A 20,547-nucleotide genomic window follows, 5' to 3' on the forward strand; every position below is an offset into this window, starting at 1 on the left:
TAACAGATATATTGTATCAATGGATGGTAATAATAATAAAATAATCGATAGATCTATTCATTCTTTATTCATTACAACAAATTTATATATGAATAAATTAATTAAACCTTATTTCTTTATAAATATTAAACAATTTTGTCAAAAATATACTACTTATATATTAATTAATAGTAGATATTGGTTAAAAAATTATTACCAAATAAACTATATACAAAATCAAAAATCAATCAATAATTCATTGATTGATTTATCTTATTTTAAACAATTGAATCATTTAATCAATATAAATTTATATTCAGATGTAATAAGAAATATGTTTACATCTAAAGATTATATATTTGCAACAAATAATAATGGGTTAATATTTAATGAAATGAATTTGAATAATGAAAGAAATCAACAAAATCATAATGAACAACAAATAATTCAACATGAACAATGTCAACGGAATCAACTACATGAATGTACACGTATTAACAATTATAGATCTACAAAATATTTCCCAGTGATGAAATCCAAATGTTTACGTAATCATGTAGCTGAAAAAGAAAAAAATACTGATACTAGTGATTCATTTAAGAATTCTATCAAGAGCTGTCAATCATCTAATCGGTTATCTACCTTATCTGTATTAGCAGCGACAAAGAAGACAATGGGAAATGTGAATGGGTCAGGAAGATTTAAAAAACTTCAAAACTCTAAGCATTTAGTTGACAATATCTGTTCTTCAAATGATAACATGGATCAAAGTAGGCTGTCGAATTCTGTAACTAAAAATAATGAAACTATAAATTCAGTTATTGCCCATTCAAAACCTACTTTAATGAAACCTGTCGTACTGGCCAAGAAACAAATTAATAAACAAGATTCTAGTAAAACTTATGGAACAAAATGTCTACCTTTAACTGTTCGGTCACCACAAAATCAATCACAAACTACTCTCCCGCCTAAATCACAAAGACAGCACCCATTAGCGATATTGCCATCTACTTCTTCTCCTGTTAGTTATAGATTATCGAATGTAAATCGACAACAATCTTTAACACCATTAGGTACGCTCCCGCCTAAAACACAAAGACAGCACCCACTAGCGATGTTGCCATCTTCTACTTCTTCTCCTGTTAGTTATAGATTATCGAATGTAAATCGACAACAATCTTCAACGCCATTAGGTAAACCTCGCACTTCATATTTATCGAATCCCAAAGTTGGTCCAAATAAATACTCAGTAATCGAACGAACAGGCACACTACAGACTGCTTGTTTATACGTCCCTACTGTAGAAATTTTTCATGCAGATTTATCTTTTACATTTCTTTATTTCTTTGAATTGGTCCCTGACGATATTGTTGAACATGGCTTCAACCTGATTAAAGAATACGCACCATTCTCTTTGATTCAACATCTCAAGTTACCAATAATGAATGATTTTTTATTTAATTATTTAACAATACAGGATATTATTCTCGAAAATGATATAAAGCCTGTGTTGCCATCATTATTTCAAGCGGAGTCCGATCACTCGTCAACAACAACTGTGAGATCATTTAACAACGGTAATGTTTTCGTGTTATCGATACTTTTATTGTATTTTCCAAATACCAGTAGATAATGATTGTTTATTACATAAAGATAACACTTTTGCAATTCAAAAGAGACATACGTATATTCTTTTTGATAGATTTTATTTAACACCATAAATAATATCAGATGATAAGTTCGGTGCTACATAATTATTGTCAACCACAGTACACATAGTACAGAACAAATTACTCGGCATGCATAAACTTATTCAACTATTGTTGTTTAGCTATTTGTACAACTCGTTCTTCAAGGAACAGTAACCAACACGTTTGACAGCATCATTTTGGATAGATGAATTATAACCAATGCAGAATTGATAAATCTGTTTTACGCCACATTATTGACTATAACAACGTAAAATCGAATTTGATAACATTTATTTGTTTTTATTGTCGTAATTTTGAAAGCATTTTTAGCTTGATTTGAATGTTCTTCAAGATTTAAACGAATAGTCAGTTCATCGAAAATGTTGTGCAGAATACTCGTCCTTCATTTCTACCGATACTAAAATCTAAGCGTCAGGAGAACGAGTAATATAATCTTGACCAACGTCTAAGGCTTTATCTGTTCATTGTAGTATGGTAAGATTTATAAATACACACAGAGTATCATACACTGCAGTTTGAATATCTCTCCCATCATTTATCGGTATTTATACCATAAGTAAAATTAACATGCTTACTTGCTCAATCCTGTTAACCCTTGTGGAGGAGCATAGGCCGCCCACCAGCATCCTCCAGCCAAATCTGTCCTAGGCAAACCTTCCCAGTTGCTCTTCATTCTTTTCACGTCAGCTTTCAATTCCCGACGCAGTTCGTTCTTCGGCCTTCCCCTTTCCCATATCCCTTCAGGATCCCAAGTTCGGGTTTGCCTCGTGGTGCAGTTTGATGGTCTCCGTAATGTATGTCCTATCGACTTCCAGTGTCTTTTCCCAATTTCCTCTTCATCTGGAACCTGGTTTTTTCTCTCTCACAGTAGGCTGCAGCTGATGATATTTAGTCAATGAAAATTGAGTATCTTGAGTAAACAACTGCTTATAAATAATTTTACTGTCTTGATGATAGTTTCAGTAGTTCTCAAAGTTTTAGCTCCTTACGGTACGACTGTTTAACATTCGTGTTGAAGATTCTGACTTTGATGTTGGCTTGCAGACAGTTATTTTGATTTCCATATGTTCTTCAACATGAGTATACTGGTAATTCTAATGTAGTAATGTAATTGATTGGCTATCTGAATCAAGATAAATAAAGCGGTCTCGAGCCTCCGTTGATGAATGCGAATTCACGTAAGGTCGCAAACTGTATCTATATATCTGCCTATATAGATTATATGGCCTGTGGGATTAATTCACTTCAGTTCTGTGACATAATGATTTTGATTGAATCGTTATTATTCAGTGATAAATTCACTCGACTTTAGTCAATAATTTAACCATATATTGTGGTGGTACAATCAGTACCGATAGGGACAGAACAGGACTTTGAACATAATATAATCAATACATGTTATAACATATTTCTCATCAGGTCAATGAAGATGAAGTATTTTAGTGAACGGGGAAGTCAAAAAAGATTAAAAAATACAAACATTTTAATACAGACAAACAATACAGATAAAATCAATCTGGCTTGTTAGAATACCTGTAGATTAGTACAACTTCGGTGGCTATTTTCCCGTTAATGAATTTGACTAAAGCAAGAACAATAAACATAACAGAACATGTTCGCCCACCAACGATTGAAGAGATCAGCATGACCAGACAAATCAAGAGCGGCAAAGCAGCGGCACCAGACAACATTCCAGCAGAGGCAATGAAAGCAGATGTAGCAGAAACTGCAAAGATTCTCCACATTCTCTTCAGTAAGATTTGGGACGAAGAACAAGCACCAACAGACTGTAAAAAAGGACTTCTGACCAAAATACCAAAGAAAGGCGATCTAAGCAAGTGTGATAACTACAGGGGCATCACTCTTCTCTCAATACCAGGAAAAGCCTTCAACAGGGTATTGTCAAACAGAATGAGGGACTCCATAGACTCCCAACTTCGAGATCAACAGGCTGGATTCCGTAAGGATCGATCATGTACAGACCAAATCGCAACTCTACAGATCATTGTGGAACAACCAATTGAATGGAATTCATCACTCTACATCAACTTTATTGACTACGAGAAGGCGTTTGACAGCGTGTACAGGACAACACTATGGAGACTTCTTCGACACTAAGGCGTACCTGAGAAGATAGTTAATATCATACGGAACTCCTATGATGGATTAAACTGCAAAATCTTGCTAGAGGACAACTCACTGACTCGCTAGAGGTAAAGACCGGTGTTAGGCAAGGTTGCTTACTCTCACCCTTTCTCTTTCTCCTGGTGATCGACTGTATCATGAAGACGTCAACATCTGGAGGGAAGCACGGGATGGAGCTGGATGATTTAGACTTCGCAGATGATCTGGCTGTTTTATCACACACGCAACAACAAATGCAGAAGACGACCAGTGTGGCAGCAGCCTCAGCAGCAGTAGGTCTCAAAATACACAAAAGGAAAAGCAAGACTCCAATACAACACAATATGCACCAATCTAATCACACTTGATGGAGAAGCTTCTGAGGATGTGAAAACCTTTACATATCTGGGCAGCATCGTTGATGAAGACAGTGAATCTGATGCAGATGTGAAGGCGCGTATCGGCAAAGCAAGAGCAGCATATTCACAACTAAAGAACATCTGTAACTCAAAACAATTGTCAACCAACACCAAGATCAGGATTTTCAATACAAATGTCAAGACAGTTCTACTGGATGGGGTGGAGACGTGGAGAACTACGAAAGCCATCATCCAGAAGATACAGGTGTTTGTTAACAGTTGTCTACGCAAGATACTTCAGATCCGTTGGCCAGACACTATCAGCAACATTCTACTGTGGGAGAGAACAAACCAGATTGGAGTGGAGGAAGAAATCAGGAAGAAGCACTGGAAGTGGATAGGACACACATTAAGGAAAGCACCCAACTGCGTCACAAGACAAGCCCTCACATGGAATCCTGAAGGCCGAAGGAAAAGAGGAAGACCAAAGAACACATTACGCCTTGAAATGGAAACAGATATGAGAAGAATGAACAAGTATTGGATAGAACTAGAAAGGAAGGCCCAGGACAGAGTAGGTTGGAGAATGCTGGTCGGGCGGCCTATGCTCCATTGGGAGTAACAGACGTAAGTAAGTAAGTAAGTCATTCATTTCGAAGTTTCCCTTTAGTTGCTTACATCCTAAAAACAATAATACATATTATTTACAACAAATATACATAGTTTATGTCATTTTCATAAAGATTTTTAGGTCGTTTTTGAGTTTTATTCGTCTTACTGTGTTAATCTACACAATTGTAATGGTTGTTATTATGTAACTTAAACATTGATTTTCATTATTTGGAAACATACCTTCCCAGAGTCTTCTGATTTAGTAACATATAAATATTTGTTCATTTTACGACTCTATAATACTTCCATACTTGATGTTATGACTCTACTAATCGTCGTTAGTATAATGATATAAAGCATGTACATTAGTTGTAAATAATTATTATCATTGTTTTCAAATTGTAAACAGCTGACGAGAACCCACTAAATGAATGAATTCATTTTATATCCTACTGTGTTTATCGTCCTTACCTTAGTTAAATACATTGATTATATGTTTTAACCATGAAATAATGAGACTAAATTATGTACGATTTACAATATTCCTATTATCTCACAAACTTCTGGACACTTTTCTGTTTGTAAATTGAAGTAATTCCCTTTATTTCACTACTCAAGAAAGTTTCAATGCAAAACAGTGTTGAAGCTCCGTCTCACTTGATATAGATGTAAAATATCTCACTAATGTTCTCAAGTTCTCGCCAAATTGTGTTACAGTGCCATACTTTTACTAAACTAGCTATTCTGTTTTTCCTCTACACTTGTATTAAGCCTATCCGTAGAATTCTAAATAGTAAATCAATTCACGACAACTGTTATTCATCAGTTAACTACCGTTCAATTTGAAAATTATTTCTCTACAAAAATTATAAATATTGTCTTCATTTAAGAAAACCAAACATTATCTTTTCTAAATTTTTTGTCACAGAAATTCAGTCGAATGTTCCTGATCAAATAGGTTTGGAAAAGAATTGTATAAAAGAGAAATATGCCAGCGTAATATCAAGAAAATCATCTGATTTATTAATCAATGAGCCATCTTCATCAACATCACCATCGCTGTCATCATCAGCGTTATTATTGATGGATTCAAAGCATAAACAGTTAGTCTCCAAATCATGCACTGCAAAGTCACCGGATTATTCAATCGATAATGATAACATCACTTCAAAAATAGTTATTGATGGGTAAGTTTTGGTAAATATTACTTGCCACCTCCCTACACTATATGGACTTTATTTTGTGTAGTTGATAATTACTATAACAGTCAGTTTATTGATTAACTTTTTTTAAACAGGTTTTTTTGATTGCGTTTAACTCGGTTTGTCTGTCGATTGTTGATTGATCTGAATCCCCACAATCTAGAATTTCTATGTTCTCCCATTTGAATTCATGTTTTTGGTTGTCTACATTTATTAATATCAATAATAACATACTGTGTTGTTGCATTGATAGTTTCCGTTTGTGTATGCATATATGATGATAGCGTCTACTGTGTCTAGTGTAGTGTTTATCACAATTTGTACTAGTTTTGTAAATGATATTGAATTTATCTTTCAGTCTGCAAAATATGGAGTGAAGTGATTAAGTTGGTTTATCAACAACAACATTGATTCCATGTCATCTGTCATAGCAAAATTGATTTGATTTCCTCTGGTGATGAAGATGTGCAGTATTTTGTGTGATAATATGAAACTTAACCAATTATCTTTGTTCCTAGAATATTATTGTGCCATGTCAACCATAACACATGTCTCCTAACGATTAACTGGACTAGTTATGCAATAGTAAAGTGACTATGACTTGATAGGAAGCTTTTATTAAGGGCCGAATGAATTTTCACATACATAGTGAGGATATATACACAATAGCAGAACGATAAATACAATGGTTTTCGGGGGATGCCCTTGGTTAGGTGAATAATCCACTTTCTCAAAATAGCTTATCCAGGCTATCATTTTTCACCTACCACCTGTGATCATGAAATAGCTCGTGATATTTCTGACCTTCCAACATGTGATCTGTCAGAGAATCATAGATATTGTGGAACTTGGTGACAATCTTGATTGATCCAATATTTCATTCTTTAAATCAATCTAATGAGAGTGAATTAGCGAGATACAAAGACGGAAGATTAGAACTAATAATAATAGCTTTATTGATCATGATGAGAACCAAACATAAAGAGATGAATTAGATAGAGAAATGAAAAGTACAGAGTTGTAAATACAAGGTTCAAGTAGTAAAAGACGAAGAGTGAATATAAACGAACACTACAGCTACTGTAGTGAAGGAGAACACAAATGGGGACAACCAATGTATTTAAACACAGAATTACAGAGTTCCTTGGTAAAATATGAAAACTATGCGTTCGATCCTTCATTTACAGAATGCTTATTAATTGTCTCAAACTTCACCGTTCCTTCATTCCCACAACAATAACCCTCTGTTCCCGTTCTCTTTCAAACCTTCTGCTACTAAGCCTTCCACTTCTGATTGATGTTACATACTACTTATGTCAATATGAGTAGCATACACCACACTACTGTTTTTTTTACCCAATATCACCTTTATCATCCTTTAATAACCTGTAAATAAACCAACTGATAAATTGACCAATATCCACATGTAAACATTGTTGTGTTTACTAATTTTTTTATTGGCTTTTTTACATATCAACTTTTTATGTTTGTTTGCTTTTCTTTATAAGTTATAAAAGGAGTCCTGTTAAACACAATCCCGTTCATAAATTGTGTTCACATCCTTCGAGTGTTGTCACTAGAAAATTTCAATCGAATTCTGATGTGTATGATTTACTATCTCAAGTTAAAATGAGTCTAACTAAGGTGGAGCGTCACCTATATGAACTGGACGCATATCATCATGATGATGGTGATGACGACGGTAGGAGTTTTCATCATGTTAATCAAGTTGGAGAATCATTATCATTAACTCATCTGTCTACATCTTGTGATCAGTTGAAAAAATTCCTCGGTCAATTGAATGCTTATGGTTTTCGAATAAATTTTACGAATTCTTCATTAAAGTCAACTGTACCAAGTAGTAGTACGTCAGTTGTTACCACTGATCAAGACAAATTACTGAATGAATTGAATATTGTCTGGCGAAAACTAATTGTAGGTACAAAAAAATGGATTTCGAAATTACATTATGTAAGTATCTTGATTGGATGAATTTTTTCAGCAAAGTGTTGTGGAAATCTTTCAGCTTTACTGAAATCACGAACCGATCTAAGTTAGATTACTACTGAAAACCTAAAAGCACTGGATGGCCGTTTCGTCCTAGTACGAGACTTCTTAGTAGTGAGCATCCATGACTCAACACGCCACAATCCAATCAAACATTGGTCGGTTCATGATTTAAATGATTTTTTTAAAACAAAACTCGTGAGTGTGGCATTAGTACAATGATATCCTGATAACTTATTATGAATAGCCGAAATGATGAATTCATCACTCATGTTGGTTGTTCATCAAGATTGATGTTTAACTTTTTGGAATACTGTCCGATTTTTAATCACCTTTGAAAATATTATGTGTTTGAGTTTCAGTTAGGCAATCTCACAGGTTTTAGATTCGTTCTCTAATTATAAATAAATGTTTTAAAAATGGCTTGTAACCATATATTGTCTACTTATTGACTTGTTACCTGCTTGGATGTTTGACGTGTAAAAATAGTACAAGAATGTGTTTCACTTTGTCATAGCTTCTACTTTTGTGCGTTGATAAGAATTGATGTCATCAGTGATATTTTTAGTTCAGATAAAAACTCACTGCATTGAAACGTTATACATCACAATATGTGCGTTGATGATGAATCACTTTATGAAAAGTCGTCTGACGCTTAAACTGATTGACTTTTTAATTCCAGATCTCTAAATTCTTGATATTAGATCGATTAAAATAGACAATAAGAAAGACATTGGGTCTTAAATTATTATTTTTTTTCCAAAATTTTCACTAATAACCGCTTTTAACTCACCAGAAACAGTTAGCAATCATGACAATATACTGATGATGAACAATTTAATGTTGTTGTTCATAAATTACACAGCCAGTCATCTGAAATTCAGTGTACCCGAGTACAAACTTGGCCAGTAATCCTTATATATTTCATAATTAATGGTAAAAAGAAAACTGGCTTAGCTTAATCTAGTCTCTTAAACTCGATAATCATTTGAAGTGAATAATCTTTTAAGATTATTTTAATGAATATGGTTACCGTATGATTCATAAAGTGTCAAGGTTTTAGTAGATCTCTACTATATAGTCCAAACTAGATTAAATACTACAATAATTTCTACTTGATAAAACAGATTTTTGATCTATAAACGGGTAGGTCCTGGGTTCGAATGTCCCCAAGCGGGATCGTGGATGTGCACTGCTGAGGAGTCCCACAATAGGACGAAACGGCCATCCAGTGCTTCCAGGTTTTCCATGGTGATCTAGCTTCAATTGACTCATGATTTCAACTATATAAACTTATTGTAAACTGATAACCTTAATAAAATTTAACATCATTGATTCACTTGGTGAAAATATTTTAAATACTTGATTTTGAGATAAAATTTTTCCTATAAATTTAATAATAAAATTCAACTCTTAAGATCCTATAATTAAAGTGAAATCAATCAAAATTTATAACTTAATGGTTGGATTTCAACTAATTAACCATATTAATTAAGAGCGGAATAAATTTTAATTAATTAATATTTGGATTATATAAAAACCAATTTTTTTAAAATTATTTCAGTGTAATCAAATGGTGTTTACTTAAAATGAACTCATAAAATTAAGCATTAAGATTATACCAATCTCCAAAAACCCGCATTTTTGATAATTATCATCATGTGCTCACTAGTGACTTGCATCAAGATAAATTTCCTGGAGTTCTAGTGAGAAGCCATGACCGACCAGTGGAGTTCAACCGTGTCTGTTGTGAAGCAGTTAATCACTGAAGACAATAATGTACGGTCGCGCAATATTATGGATTGGTTGAAGTTAGACATTAACACCGTTAGATGCTGGTTCAGTGGTTCAGAGGTTAAGCGTTCGCGTACGAGATTGAAGGTCATAGGTTCAAGTCCCATGTGTGGGATCATGGATGCGCACTGCTGAGTCCCATACTAGGACGAAATAGCCATCTAGTACTTTCAGGTTTTCAATGATGATCTAGCTTGAATCGACTCATGAACTCAACCATTAAAATTACTACAATCCCTACAAACCCCAATTGTGATAATCAAATAAGTATAAAGCATAGTTTTAATTTTTGTAAAATAGGTCATTCTACACATTATTCTGTCTACCATATTATTATTATTATGACAAGAACTTTTTGTTTATAAGAAAAACGACACAATTTTAATGAACCATTTAGTTTTTTTTTATTTTTTTATTGTTCAATACAGTGCAATTTTGTTTTTATTGATTTATTTGTATATTTCGAATGACAATAGTAGAATATATATTAATCTCTTATTGATTAATGTCTTGTGTATTTACACATGCACACACATACGAACAAATCGATTATGTAAATAGTTTCTATCTGTGTTATTTTGATTTAAACTATGAATTCTTATAAGAATGTAATAAAGAAAGAGTATTAGACCGATCGATATTTATATTGTTATATTAGAACAGTATTATTTATTTAAAAATTGTTTTCTTGTTGTAGAGAAAAAAACAAACAAATATGTGTATTCACTTTGTATTGTTTGTTTGGATCTTCCCATCGATGTGTTTAGGACTTCAACTGGTCAGTCTCTTGTTGGCCATATGTGCATACTGTGAGTATTGCCTCGATATAGCCTTAATTCACAAGCATTATAAGCAAAGATGGATAGTGGCTAGAAGTGAAATCCAGGACGCGCGTCTCGTCCTATTTGGGACTCGTCAGATGGATATACCTGCATCTCATAGTTGATGTTCACTCTGGGTATTGTGTAAAGATTAAAATTTGTCAATATACTATGAGGAGACATAATGTTTGTTATAAGAGAGAAAGAGTGATGAATAAACACAAGAGAAGCATTTTAACCAGAAAATAATATAACCTGTAAGATATTAGTACTTGCTATTGTAAATCGTCATATAGAAAAAAAAATAAAAACAATACATGATGATTTATAATTATATCAGTCAATTGTTGACTAAATAGCTCAATAGTAACATTTTTTCTAGATGATAAGAATAGGTGATGTAGATTTGAGTCTCCATCAGAAGTATTATCTCCGTAAAGATGACAGTTATGCTTTACTGAAATGGATCAATTATCTCAAAACTTAGACTCAAGATATCTTATCAATTGTCTTTAATTATTTAACATTATAATTGTATTATACAAAAAGTAATAAAGCTTATAAATAGGTTACTTTCAAATTCTCCACCATTATTATTACTATTATTGTTTTCATAGCTGAAAGCCAGTTCAGTGGTCTATCGGTTAAGGGCTCTGGCTCGAGATTGGTAGGTCCTGGGTTCGAATCTCGCGAGAGCGGGTTCGTGGATGCGCGCTGCTGAGAAGTCCCATAATAGGACGAAACGGCTGTCCAGTGTTTCCAGGCTTTCCATGGTGGTCTAGCTTCAACTATGAAAATACTAAATCTCCACAAAACCCCTTCTGATAACTATTATTATTGCTATTATTATTATTATTATTATCGTCTCAAAGACTTTCTTTACATTTACTTGTTTTCTTACTCTTTTTTTTTTATAAAAATCATTAGAAATTTGTTTATAATAAAAGTTTAAATTATTTAATTAATGAATTTGATAAACATTTAAAATATACAAAAAATCGTTTAGATTATTATATTCAACATATGAATGATATATTTCCTATTAAAGAAGAAAATTTCAATATTGAAAAAATATTAAATATATCATCAGAATCAAAAATTATACCATTATTATCTTCTACATTGTCATCATCATCATCATCATCTTCTTCCTCTTCGTCGACGTCGTCGTCTTCGTCGTTATCTGAATTATTATCATGTATTGAATTATTACATATTATTAAATTACGATTAACTAATTGGCTTGATAATATAACTTTATTATTAATGTTAATAAATGATAAACAAATAAATTATTCATATTCTATGTTAGATAATATATTATTACAATCTAATGATATAGATGTTATAGATGTGAATTCATTAAAAATTAATCTTATAAAACTTCAAAATGATTTTTTTAATTTATTTCATTTAAATAAATATTTATATTTAAAATTTTATCAATTATTAATATGGTTAAATAATAAAATTTTAAAACAAACTACAATAGAAAATCAATATATTGATTTATCAGTAATAATTAAAAATGATCATTCAATGAAATGTAATTCTCACTTGTATCCCATTGATAATAATAATAATGATGATAATAATAATATTAATTCACAAGGCTTTGAATCTCATCATTTTTCATTTATAAAGGTATATATATATGTGTTTTTTTATTGCAAGTTAATGTTGTATAAATGAGTTGATTAACATCCTGATAATTCCATTCTATTGTGTTTAATGTGCTCTGATTTTGTGTTACTTTTAACTAACTAAGTAACGGATTGTCATCATCATGATTGTTTATATATATATATATATTCTTTAACACCATTGACTATTAGCTTTTAGTTATGTCCATTGTACCATGTGACATGTTCTTTTTAACTAGTTTACTTATTCAGTAGTGTTTGTAAGTAATGTTTATTACAGTGAGTACTAGTACTGTTTTATCGTGTTAGATTAGTACAAATATGCTATTATTATTATCATCTAATCTTTCTCAGTTTTCAGCAATTCTGTAGATTTGAATAAAGTGAAAACAACGAACATAACAGGATAAGATGAATTTATTTATTTCATGGATTCTAGAAATGTTCTTCCGTATGTTTTAAAATTTTTCCTTCTAAAATCTTCCCATTTAGTAAATAATATAAATAACTATCCACTTTACCATTCTATAATACTTCCATACTTGATGTTATGATTCTACTAATCGTCGTTAGTTTAATGATATAAAACATGTACATTAGTTGTAAATAATTATTATCATTGTTTTTAAATTGTAAACAGCTGAAGAGAACCCACTAAATGAATAAATCCATTTTATATCCTATTATGTTCATTGTTTCTTTTTCTTTACTCAAATTTATTAATGGGAAAATTTGTACAAAGATTCTCTCTTTTTTTAATCCGTATATAATTAACTTTGTTTTTCTCATTAATTTTTGTATGTTACTTGCGTTAAACATGGTTTACTCTTGTTATAACTGTTGGAAAACTAATCTCAGAATAGTAGGAAAGTATAATTTCCATGACTCAAAGAAGAAAAGTAAAACTAATTTCAGATAGGCACTTTATTTAACCTCCAAAAATTCATGACAAACAATTTGAGCAAATATACTTAATTATTTATCGATTTTTATTAACGTTTAATAAGTAGTTAACGAATATCATGTATTTAAACGAAAATACAATTGAAGAACATCTGGAACTTAAAATAACTGTCAACCAACACCAAGATCAGGATTTTCAATACAAATGTCAAGACAGTTCTACTGGATGGGGCGGAGACGTGGAGAACTACGAAAGCCATCATCCAGAAGATACAGGTGTTTATTAACAATTGTCTACGCAAAATGCTTCGGATCCGTTGGCCAGACACTATCAGCAACATTCTACTGTGGGAGAGAACAAACCAGATTGGAGTGGAGGAAGAAATCAGGAAGAAGCACTGGAAGTGGATAGGACACACATTAAGGAAAGCACCCAAATGCGTCACAAGACAAGCCCTCACATGGAATCCTGAAGGCCGAAGGAAAAGAGGAAGACCAAAGAACACATTACGCCTTGAAATGGAAACAGATATGAGAAGAATGAACAAGTATTGGATAGAACTAGAAAGGAAGGCCCAGGACAGAGTAGGTTGGAGAATGCTGGTCGGGCGGCCTATGCTCCATTGGGAGTAACAGACGTAAGTAAGTAAGTAACCGAAAATAGGAGAAATATGGGAATGGATATTACACTGAACTACAACAAAACGCTTATTCTATATTATACTAATCAAGGTTCATAATGAATGAATAAAAAGAATATTATAATGAATAAATTTCATGCAGAATTAAAAATGGAATTATTATTGAGCCAAAATCATACTGAATTGAATCATGATCTCAGTTGCTTTTTTTCTTTCCAATCCATCATTTGAACATTGAAACTGATGATTTGTTCCACTTGACTTTGTTTATTACTTTTTTTTTCTTTGTAGGAAAACAATCTTTCAAATTTGTTGGATATAGATATGGTAAGATTTCATTTAGTTACGTTTATTATTATTGTTAAAAATGAAGTATTTGTCTTTCATAATAACTATCTATTATCAGAAGGGGTTTTGTGGAGATTTCAGTATTTTTCAAAGTTGAAATCATGAGTTAATTAAAGCTAGACCACCATGGAAAACCCGGAAGCACTGGAGTCCCATAATAGGACGAAACGGGCCGTCCAGTGCTTCCCAGGTTTTTCCATGGTGGTCTAGCTTCAATTGACTCATGATTTCAACTATTTTTTATTTATTATATAAAGATTTGTATTTTCCTGTTATTAATACTCATCTCTAAATTGATCTATCCATACCGGTTTATGAAGTTCTTAAATACCTAATGTCTTCATATTCTCCTCCTCCATTTGTAAGCTGATTAAATTTTGGAATATAGTTGTCATTTTTTGAATTCAGGATATACATTTTATGGATTATTTTAAAAGTCACGCCCTTAGCTGCATAGAGTTTATATATCATATGAATTCCAATAAACAACATTCGGAAGCATATTAACTCTCTCATCTATATTGAACAACTGATAGTTATTATCTTAACTCAGTAGTTTAGTGAATAATATTTTAGAATTTGAAGAGGTGAGTAGGTACTGTGTTCAAGTCCTACCGTAACACGTCACTATGAGAATGAATATACATTCGGTTGAAAAGTCCAGAAATGAAATGAAGAGCGGATCAAATCCCAATTTAAAATATAATCATAAAAAATCATTCATTTTGTGCGTAAGTTTCGTTATTTTCCATCTGTGAACACTTGATCTATTGCTAAAAGTTGAAGGGGTTTTAAAAAGTTTGGTTTGATTTACAGGTAGTATTTATTACACATTGATCTCAAGTTGATAACACTGGAAACCAAAGAGCACTAGATGGATTTTTCTTTCATGTATGGAACTGTTCAGTAATGCGTATTTATAACCCCTGCTAATGATGAAACTTAGGACCTTCCGGTTTCATATCAAGCTCTTGACTATTGTACCACTAGGTTAGCATCTAACTGTACACATGTAATGGATTCATATTTTCAATTGTTTTGCAAATAGCTAAAATATATTATTTTTGGATGTTATTATAATTATTTTATGACCTTGTTTACGTGACCCCGTTTGTTTCAACAAATATCGTTGAAACACTTCAAGAATCTAAAATGAAGTGGATAGAGACAGTTAATCATTTGTTTTTTCAACAATTGTTAACCGACTACATTTACAATCTACTTTGGCAAATAAAGATTTAAACTTTATATCAATTAGTATGTGTTATGTGTAAGCCTTCAAACGAAACTGTATTACATTTATTTGTTTCACTATTTTAAATGTATTCAATAATATTTTCTGATGGAAAATATGACTTGTTACTTAATTTAATGATTTGTACTAGTTAAATCTAAGACTTTCTGCTCTCGGACTATTGAACATTACTCCCCTCCTCCCCCCCCACTGAGAAAAAACCTGAATACTTTTAAAGTGTACTAGTTGGTGAACGTATTCATTTTAATTTTAACTTTTAGTCGTTTGAACGCAAACAAATCAGTCACAACATGTTTGTCATTGTGATCGTGAAGGCTGATGACGTAATAATATTGTTGTATTACATCTAGTATGTATTGAATGATGATTAGTAGTTGATAGTAGCCGCTTTATCCACATCTCTTTACAGGTTCATTTTTAACCTGTATTCCTTACTTACTGGTTAACATTGATTAGCAAATTGTACCTGAAATGTTGAACATATAGATATGTTCTAGAGAAAAAAAAGACTTCAATTCATGTTATTTTTGACCGTACTTATTGTATTTATAAAATTTTCTTCCTGTAATGGCGTTTACCGATATAACACTTCATTATTATTATTATCATTATTATTGATTAACATAATTGAGATACTCATTTTCTTATTCTTATGTATAAAATTAGGTTTTAACCAATTTACAATTAAACAACTTTATCGTTTCTAATTTATCATCAGACGAGTTAAACAAGTAAACAAAATATATTTTAATTGTAACAGTTCGTTGTTGTTGTTGTTGTTACCTCACCTCTGTTCCGTCTATCATTTTTGCGGCTTTATATACGTGTCAACAAATAATGTATATATTCGTGTTTGGTGTTTGTTAATTGTGTTTTATATCTTTCTTTCATTTTATACTTGTATACATGTGGCTCTTTATAATTATTATTATCGTGGATGCGCACTGCTGAGGAGTCCCACAACAGGACGAAACGGTCGTCCAGTGCTTCCAGGTTTTCCATGGTGGTCTAGTTTCAACTAACTCATGATTTCAACTGTATATAAAAATTATAATTACTGTTGAGTTGTATTTGAGATCATAAACCGATCAATGTTAGACCGCCAATGAAAATCTGGAGGTACTGGATGGCCGTTTCGTCCTAGTATGGGACTCCTCAGTAGTGCGCATCCACGATCCCGCACGCGGGTTTAGAACCCAGGACCTTCGGTCTCGCGCACAAAGGCTTGACCTCTGAACCACTGACCTGGCATCCAACGGTGCTATTATTATTAATTATTATCGTTTAAGTTTGTTCACTCTTCGGTAAAAAACTTTTTAATTCATACCACTGTCTCTGCACAATATTTCGTATTAATTTGTACGATTCTTATTGCTCAACGTCAATGCATGTTTTTATAATTCATTTCTGCTTAGATTATCGTGTTCAACATTAAATTTTTAATATCTTTTTACCGATTATTTTTACTTCAATTAGTGTCTGTCAAGTTTGTCTGCTTTCCTCATTTGTATTCAACGTTGTCGTAGACATGCTTTTATAGATAATACTTTCATCGTCTGACTTTTCAGGAGTTCATCTTCTACCAGGAGATTCACTTATTGACTTAGAATACACAGATGATATAGTTTTGTTTGATGAAGACGCTGACAAAATCCGGAATTCCCTGACCACCTTAAGCAACAATGGAAGCATGATTGTGATGCGGTCCTCCACCTCCAAATGTGAAATGTTACTTCGGGATTGGTTTGCGTAATCGCCCGATTTATTGACATGGAGTGAAGTAGTTGAACGCATCAACCGCTTCACTTATCCTAAACGTCCTATCAGTACTAATGGTCTGACCAAACCCAAACCTGGCATCAATCCATGAAGTCAGTGACAATAGGACTCAGCTGTGTTAATAGGTATATACAACCTGGGTGGGGTCCGCGTGATTATCATGAACAATGGTTAGAGACTTTGAATGGCATGGCTTGAAATCATTTACAATGTCGCAGGTGCATCCATTGTTTTTCCCCGAAATTCTGAGATTCCAAATTCCTCATAATGTTTTAATTTCACTAATTTATATTTTGTTTTTGAGTCATATCGTTGATGCCTAATCTTCCCTGTATCTACTGATACTGTTACTACCTCTACTATTCTAAGATTTAGCTTGACAACTTCGTCTCAGTGTGCTAATGGTGTATGGAAACTCGAACCTATGTACATACGTGGAGTTTCTATGTTGTGACTAATAAAATGTTTTTAAATTATTTTGATTATTCTAACTAATAAATAATGTTAATTAGGGTATATGTGTTAACTAATCACTTTTTTATTGGTTAGTAGTACATGGCGTAAGCAATCTTTACCATAAGTCATACTTTTATGCTAGAAAAAAGTTGATTTGTTACGAAATTTAGATTTCATCTCTCTAACTTGGTAAGCCAATTGTAACAATCAAAAGAGAAACTGCAAACATGAGAATAATGTTTAGTTAAATGGTTTGTAAAGATTTGTTCATGGTTTTACTTTAGGGACACTGACTTGATTTAAAAATCTGTTTCAAACTAGGTAGCATTTTATAATTATCTCGTTCCAGTAGGAGGCTTCTTAATAGTAATCATCTATGACCTCACCAGCGATCACATCCAGTATCTTCAAGCCTTGCCACAACCCCCTGAACTTTAATCCATTGAGCTTGGAATCCAATAGTTCAGATTTCCAAGTTCAATCATTTAACGATATAGAGCGACAACAATTTACGACATTTCTCTATACTAACAGTGATTGGTTTAACTGACTGAATTTGGTTGTCGTAATGAATTACTGATACTAGCCAGTTTAAAAACCACCAAAAACTGAGGATCGTTAAACAGATGTTTAATTCTGTTTCAAGTACTTCTCAACTAGGTGCATTTATGTTCCCACATAAAAATAAATAAACTGAAGCCTCATGGTGATTACATCATCTCTTGCACTCTAATCACCTAACATTTTTAACTTCAGTCAATATATAGTGTAGGTCGATAGGTAATGAATTAACCATCAGAGTTGAAAATGTGGACCACTAGCTTCCGACTCAGTAGTGCAGATTTAATGTGGTCATCTTGAAACCTGAAGGCTATCTTAAGTTCAATCATGTATAAGACCTTATAGGATGCTGACTACTTAGGGAAGACCCAAAACTAGAGTGAAACATCTGTCCAAAGTTTCTACATTTTTCATAATTTTCTAGATAAAGTCAGTCCTTGATGAGAAACATATTTTAATTAGAATAAATTCAACAAAAATTCATAGTTCTTTCTTCTTTTAACGCAGTTTTTTCAATATTGAAATGTGGTAGACCATTCGACAAGTCATCAATAAAAGCTTTTTGAACTATTGAGTTTTCTTATTTGTGTAACATTGATCATTCACATAATGAGGCAGTCCTCAACTCACTGTAAGATTTTTATTTGTGATCTTATAAACTGTTTAGACTTCTGTTCAGTCAGATGTAAAACAACCTTGTTAACTATTGTATCGTAGTTGATTAATGCAAACGTGAAGTTACTTTTTTTGGACGTAATCGTTTGATTGTTTCTTACTGTACTTTTCAGTTTTTTTATTAGCAGTTACTTTGTTTATTATGTTCTGCTTTGTATATGTATACATATTTATAGACTTTTATGATGAGTTAATTTTATCTTCCCTTTCTTGTATAATTTTCTAGTATTCATCAAACCGCTAAACCATATTATATTAATATCATTTTAAAAAATAACGATCTATCAACTGTTGAAAGTACAATACAAAATGTATATAATCACCATGCTAAATCTTTGACAAAATTATTTGATCTGAAACAAATAACTAATTTACAGCTTTATCCTGATCCTGTTCTTCATGATGATAATGAACAATCTAATGTCAGTAATAGTTTGACAGAATCATCGAACAATAAAATTAGACAAATTCAACTTCATTTCAATCTAACAAGTTCAATTCAAAGATCGATCACACAAATTGAAACAACCATCATCAGTAATTTCAGGAATTCATCAAATTACATTTGTATCATCCAGACTTTTTATCAACCAAATAAAATAAACATAAAAAATACATTTAAAATAGTGTACAAAAGAAATATTCATTTAAACAATGAACTATTTATAAATTCATCATTGAATCAAATATCTACAACATTCAATAGAAATATTTGTGAAATCAATTACACCAATAAACATGATGATAATAATGATGTTTCTGATCTTGATTTGGATGGTGATGATGATGATCATCATCATAATTCATTACGTCATTCCATATATTCAATGAATACTGTATTTAAAAACAACTATCATTACTGTAAATTATTTATTCAAAAAAGATTATTACATAATAATTTACCATTTATACATAATAATAATCATAAACTTCATTTATTTCCTATTTATAGCTCACCTTCAACATCACTGTCATCATCTCTTCCATTGCTTAGTTCTAATGTTCATTATTCTCATTATCAAAACAAAAGTATTTTGTGTAGAACAACATCATACTTATCTAAACGCTTATTTAGTAGTATGTTCATAAAATTCTTATCATATTTTCTTTTCTTATGTATCATATTATATCTTATTCATTTTTTGATAAAATCTTCATTTTCTCTATCAGATAATTTGATAATTATACATGAAGATAATTGTAGACAACAGAAATCTTCACAAATATTCTTTTATTCATTATTATCATGGATTCAACGAATAAGCGTGAATGGTGTTGATGAATCACCAAAAACTGTTGACATATTTAATGAAAATCCATTGACTAGAATATGGCCAGATAAGGCACCACCGTTTTAAACTAAAAATTATACAAAAAATGTTCAATCACCTTGATATATGTATGAATGTTTAAGGAAGGTGAAAGAAAACATTTTCTTTTTTTTTAGTTTATGAGATTATACTTCTCATTTCTTCTCATGTATACATATATGGAAATATATGTGTTAATAAAAAGACATAATCAGTGTAGATTTGTTTTACTTTTCATTCAAAACATTTTCTGTTCATTTTGAAAGAGTATCGAAATTTATAGCGTGTATTTTATCAGTTATATCGTAGTTGTACGGTAGTTTTTTTTTTTTAATCAATTTCATCAACTGCATAGTAATTTATTCA

The 20,547-nt window shown here is 31.8% G+C and overlaps 1 protein-coding gene across 1 annotated transcript; it reads left to right on the forward strand.

Annotated features, from left to right (window-relative positions):
* Nucleotides 1-313: 313 nt before the first annotated feature.
* Nucleotides 314-20,229, forward strand: Smp_143590 (hypothetical protein; the record flags this gene model as incomplete). The annotated part of the gene is made up of 4 exons (XM_018796297.1): nt 314-1,410; nt 7,506-7,923; nt 19,249-19,408; nt 20,042-20,229. The coding sequence occupies 4 exons, from the start codon at nt 314-316 to the stop codon at nt 20,227-20,229; spliced, it is 1,863 nt and encodes a 620-aa protein (XP_018650524.1).
* Between the last annotated feature and the right edge of the window lie 318 nt (nt 20,230-20,547).

The sequence above is a fragment of the Schistosoma mansoni genome, chromosome 2 (assembly GCF_000237925.1).
Source record: "Schistosoma mansoni strain Puerto Rico chromosome 2, complete genome".
NCBI classification, from domain to species: Eukaryota; Metazoa; Platyhelminthes; class Trematoda; order Strigeidida; family Schistosomatidae; genus Schistosoma; species Schistosoma mansoni.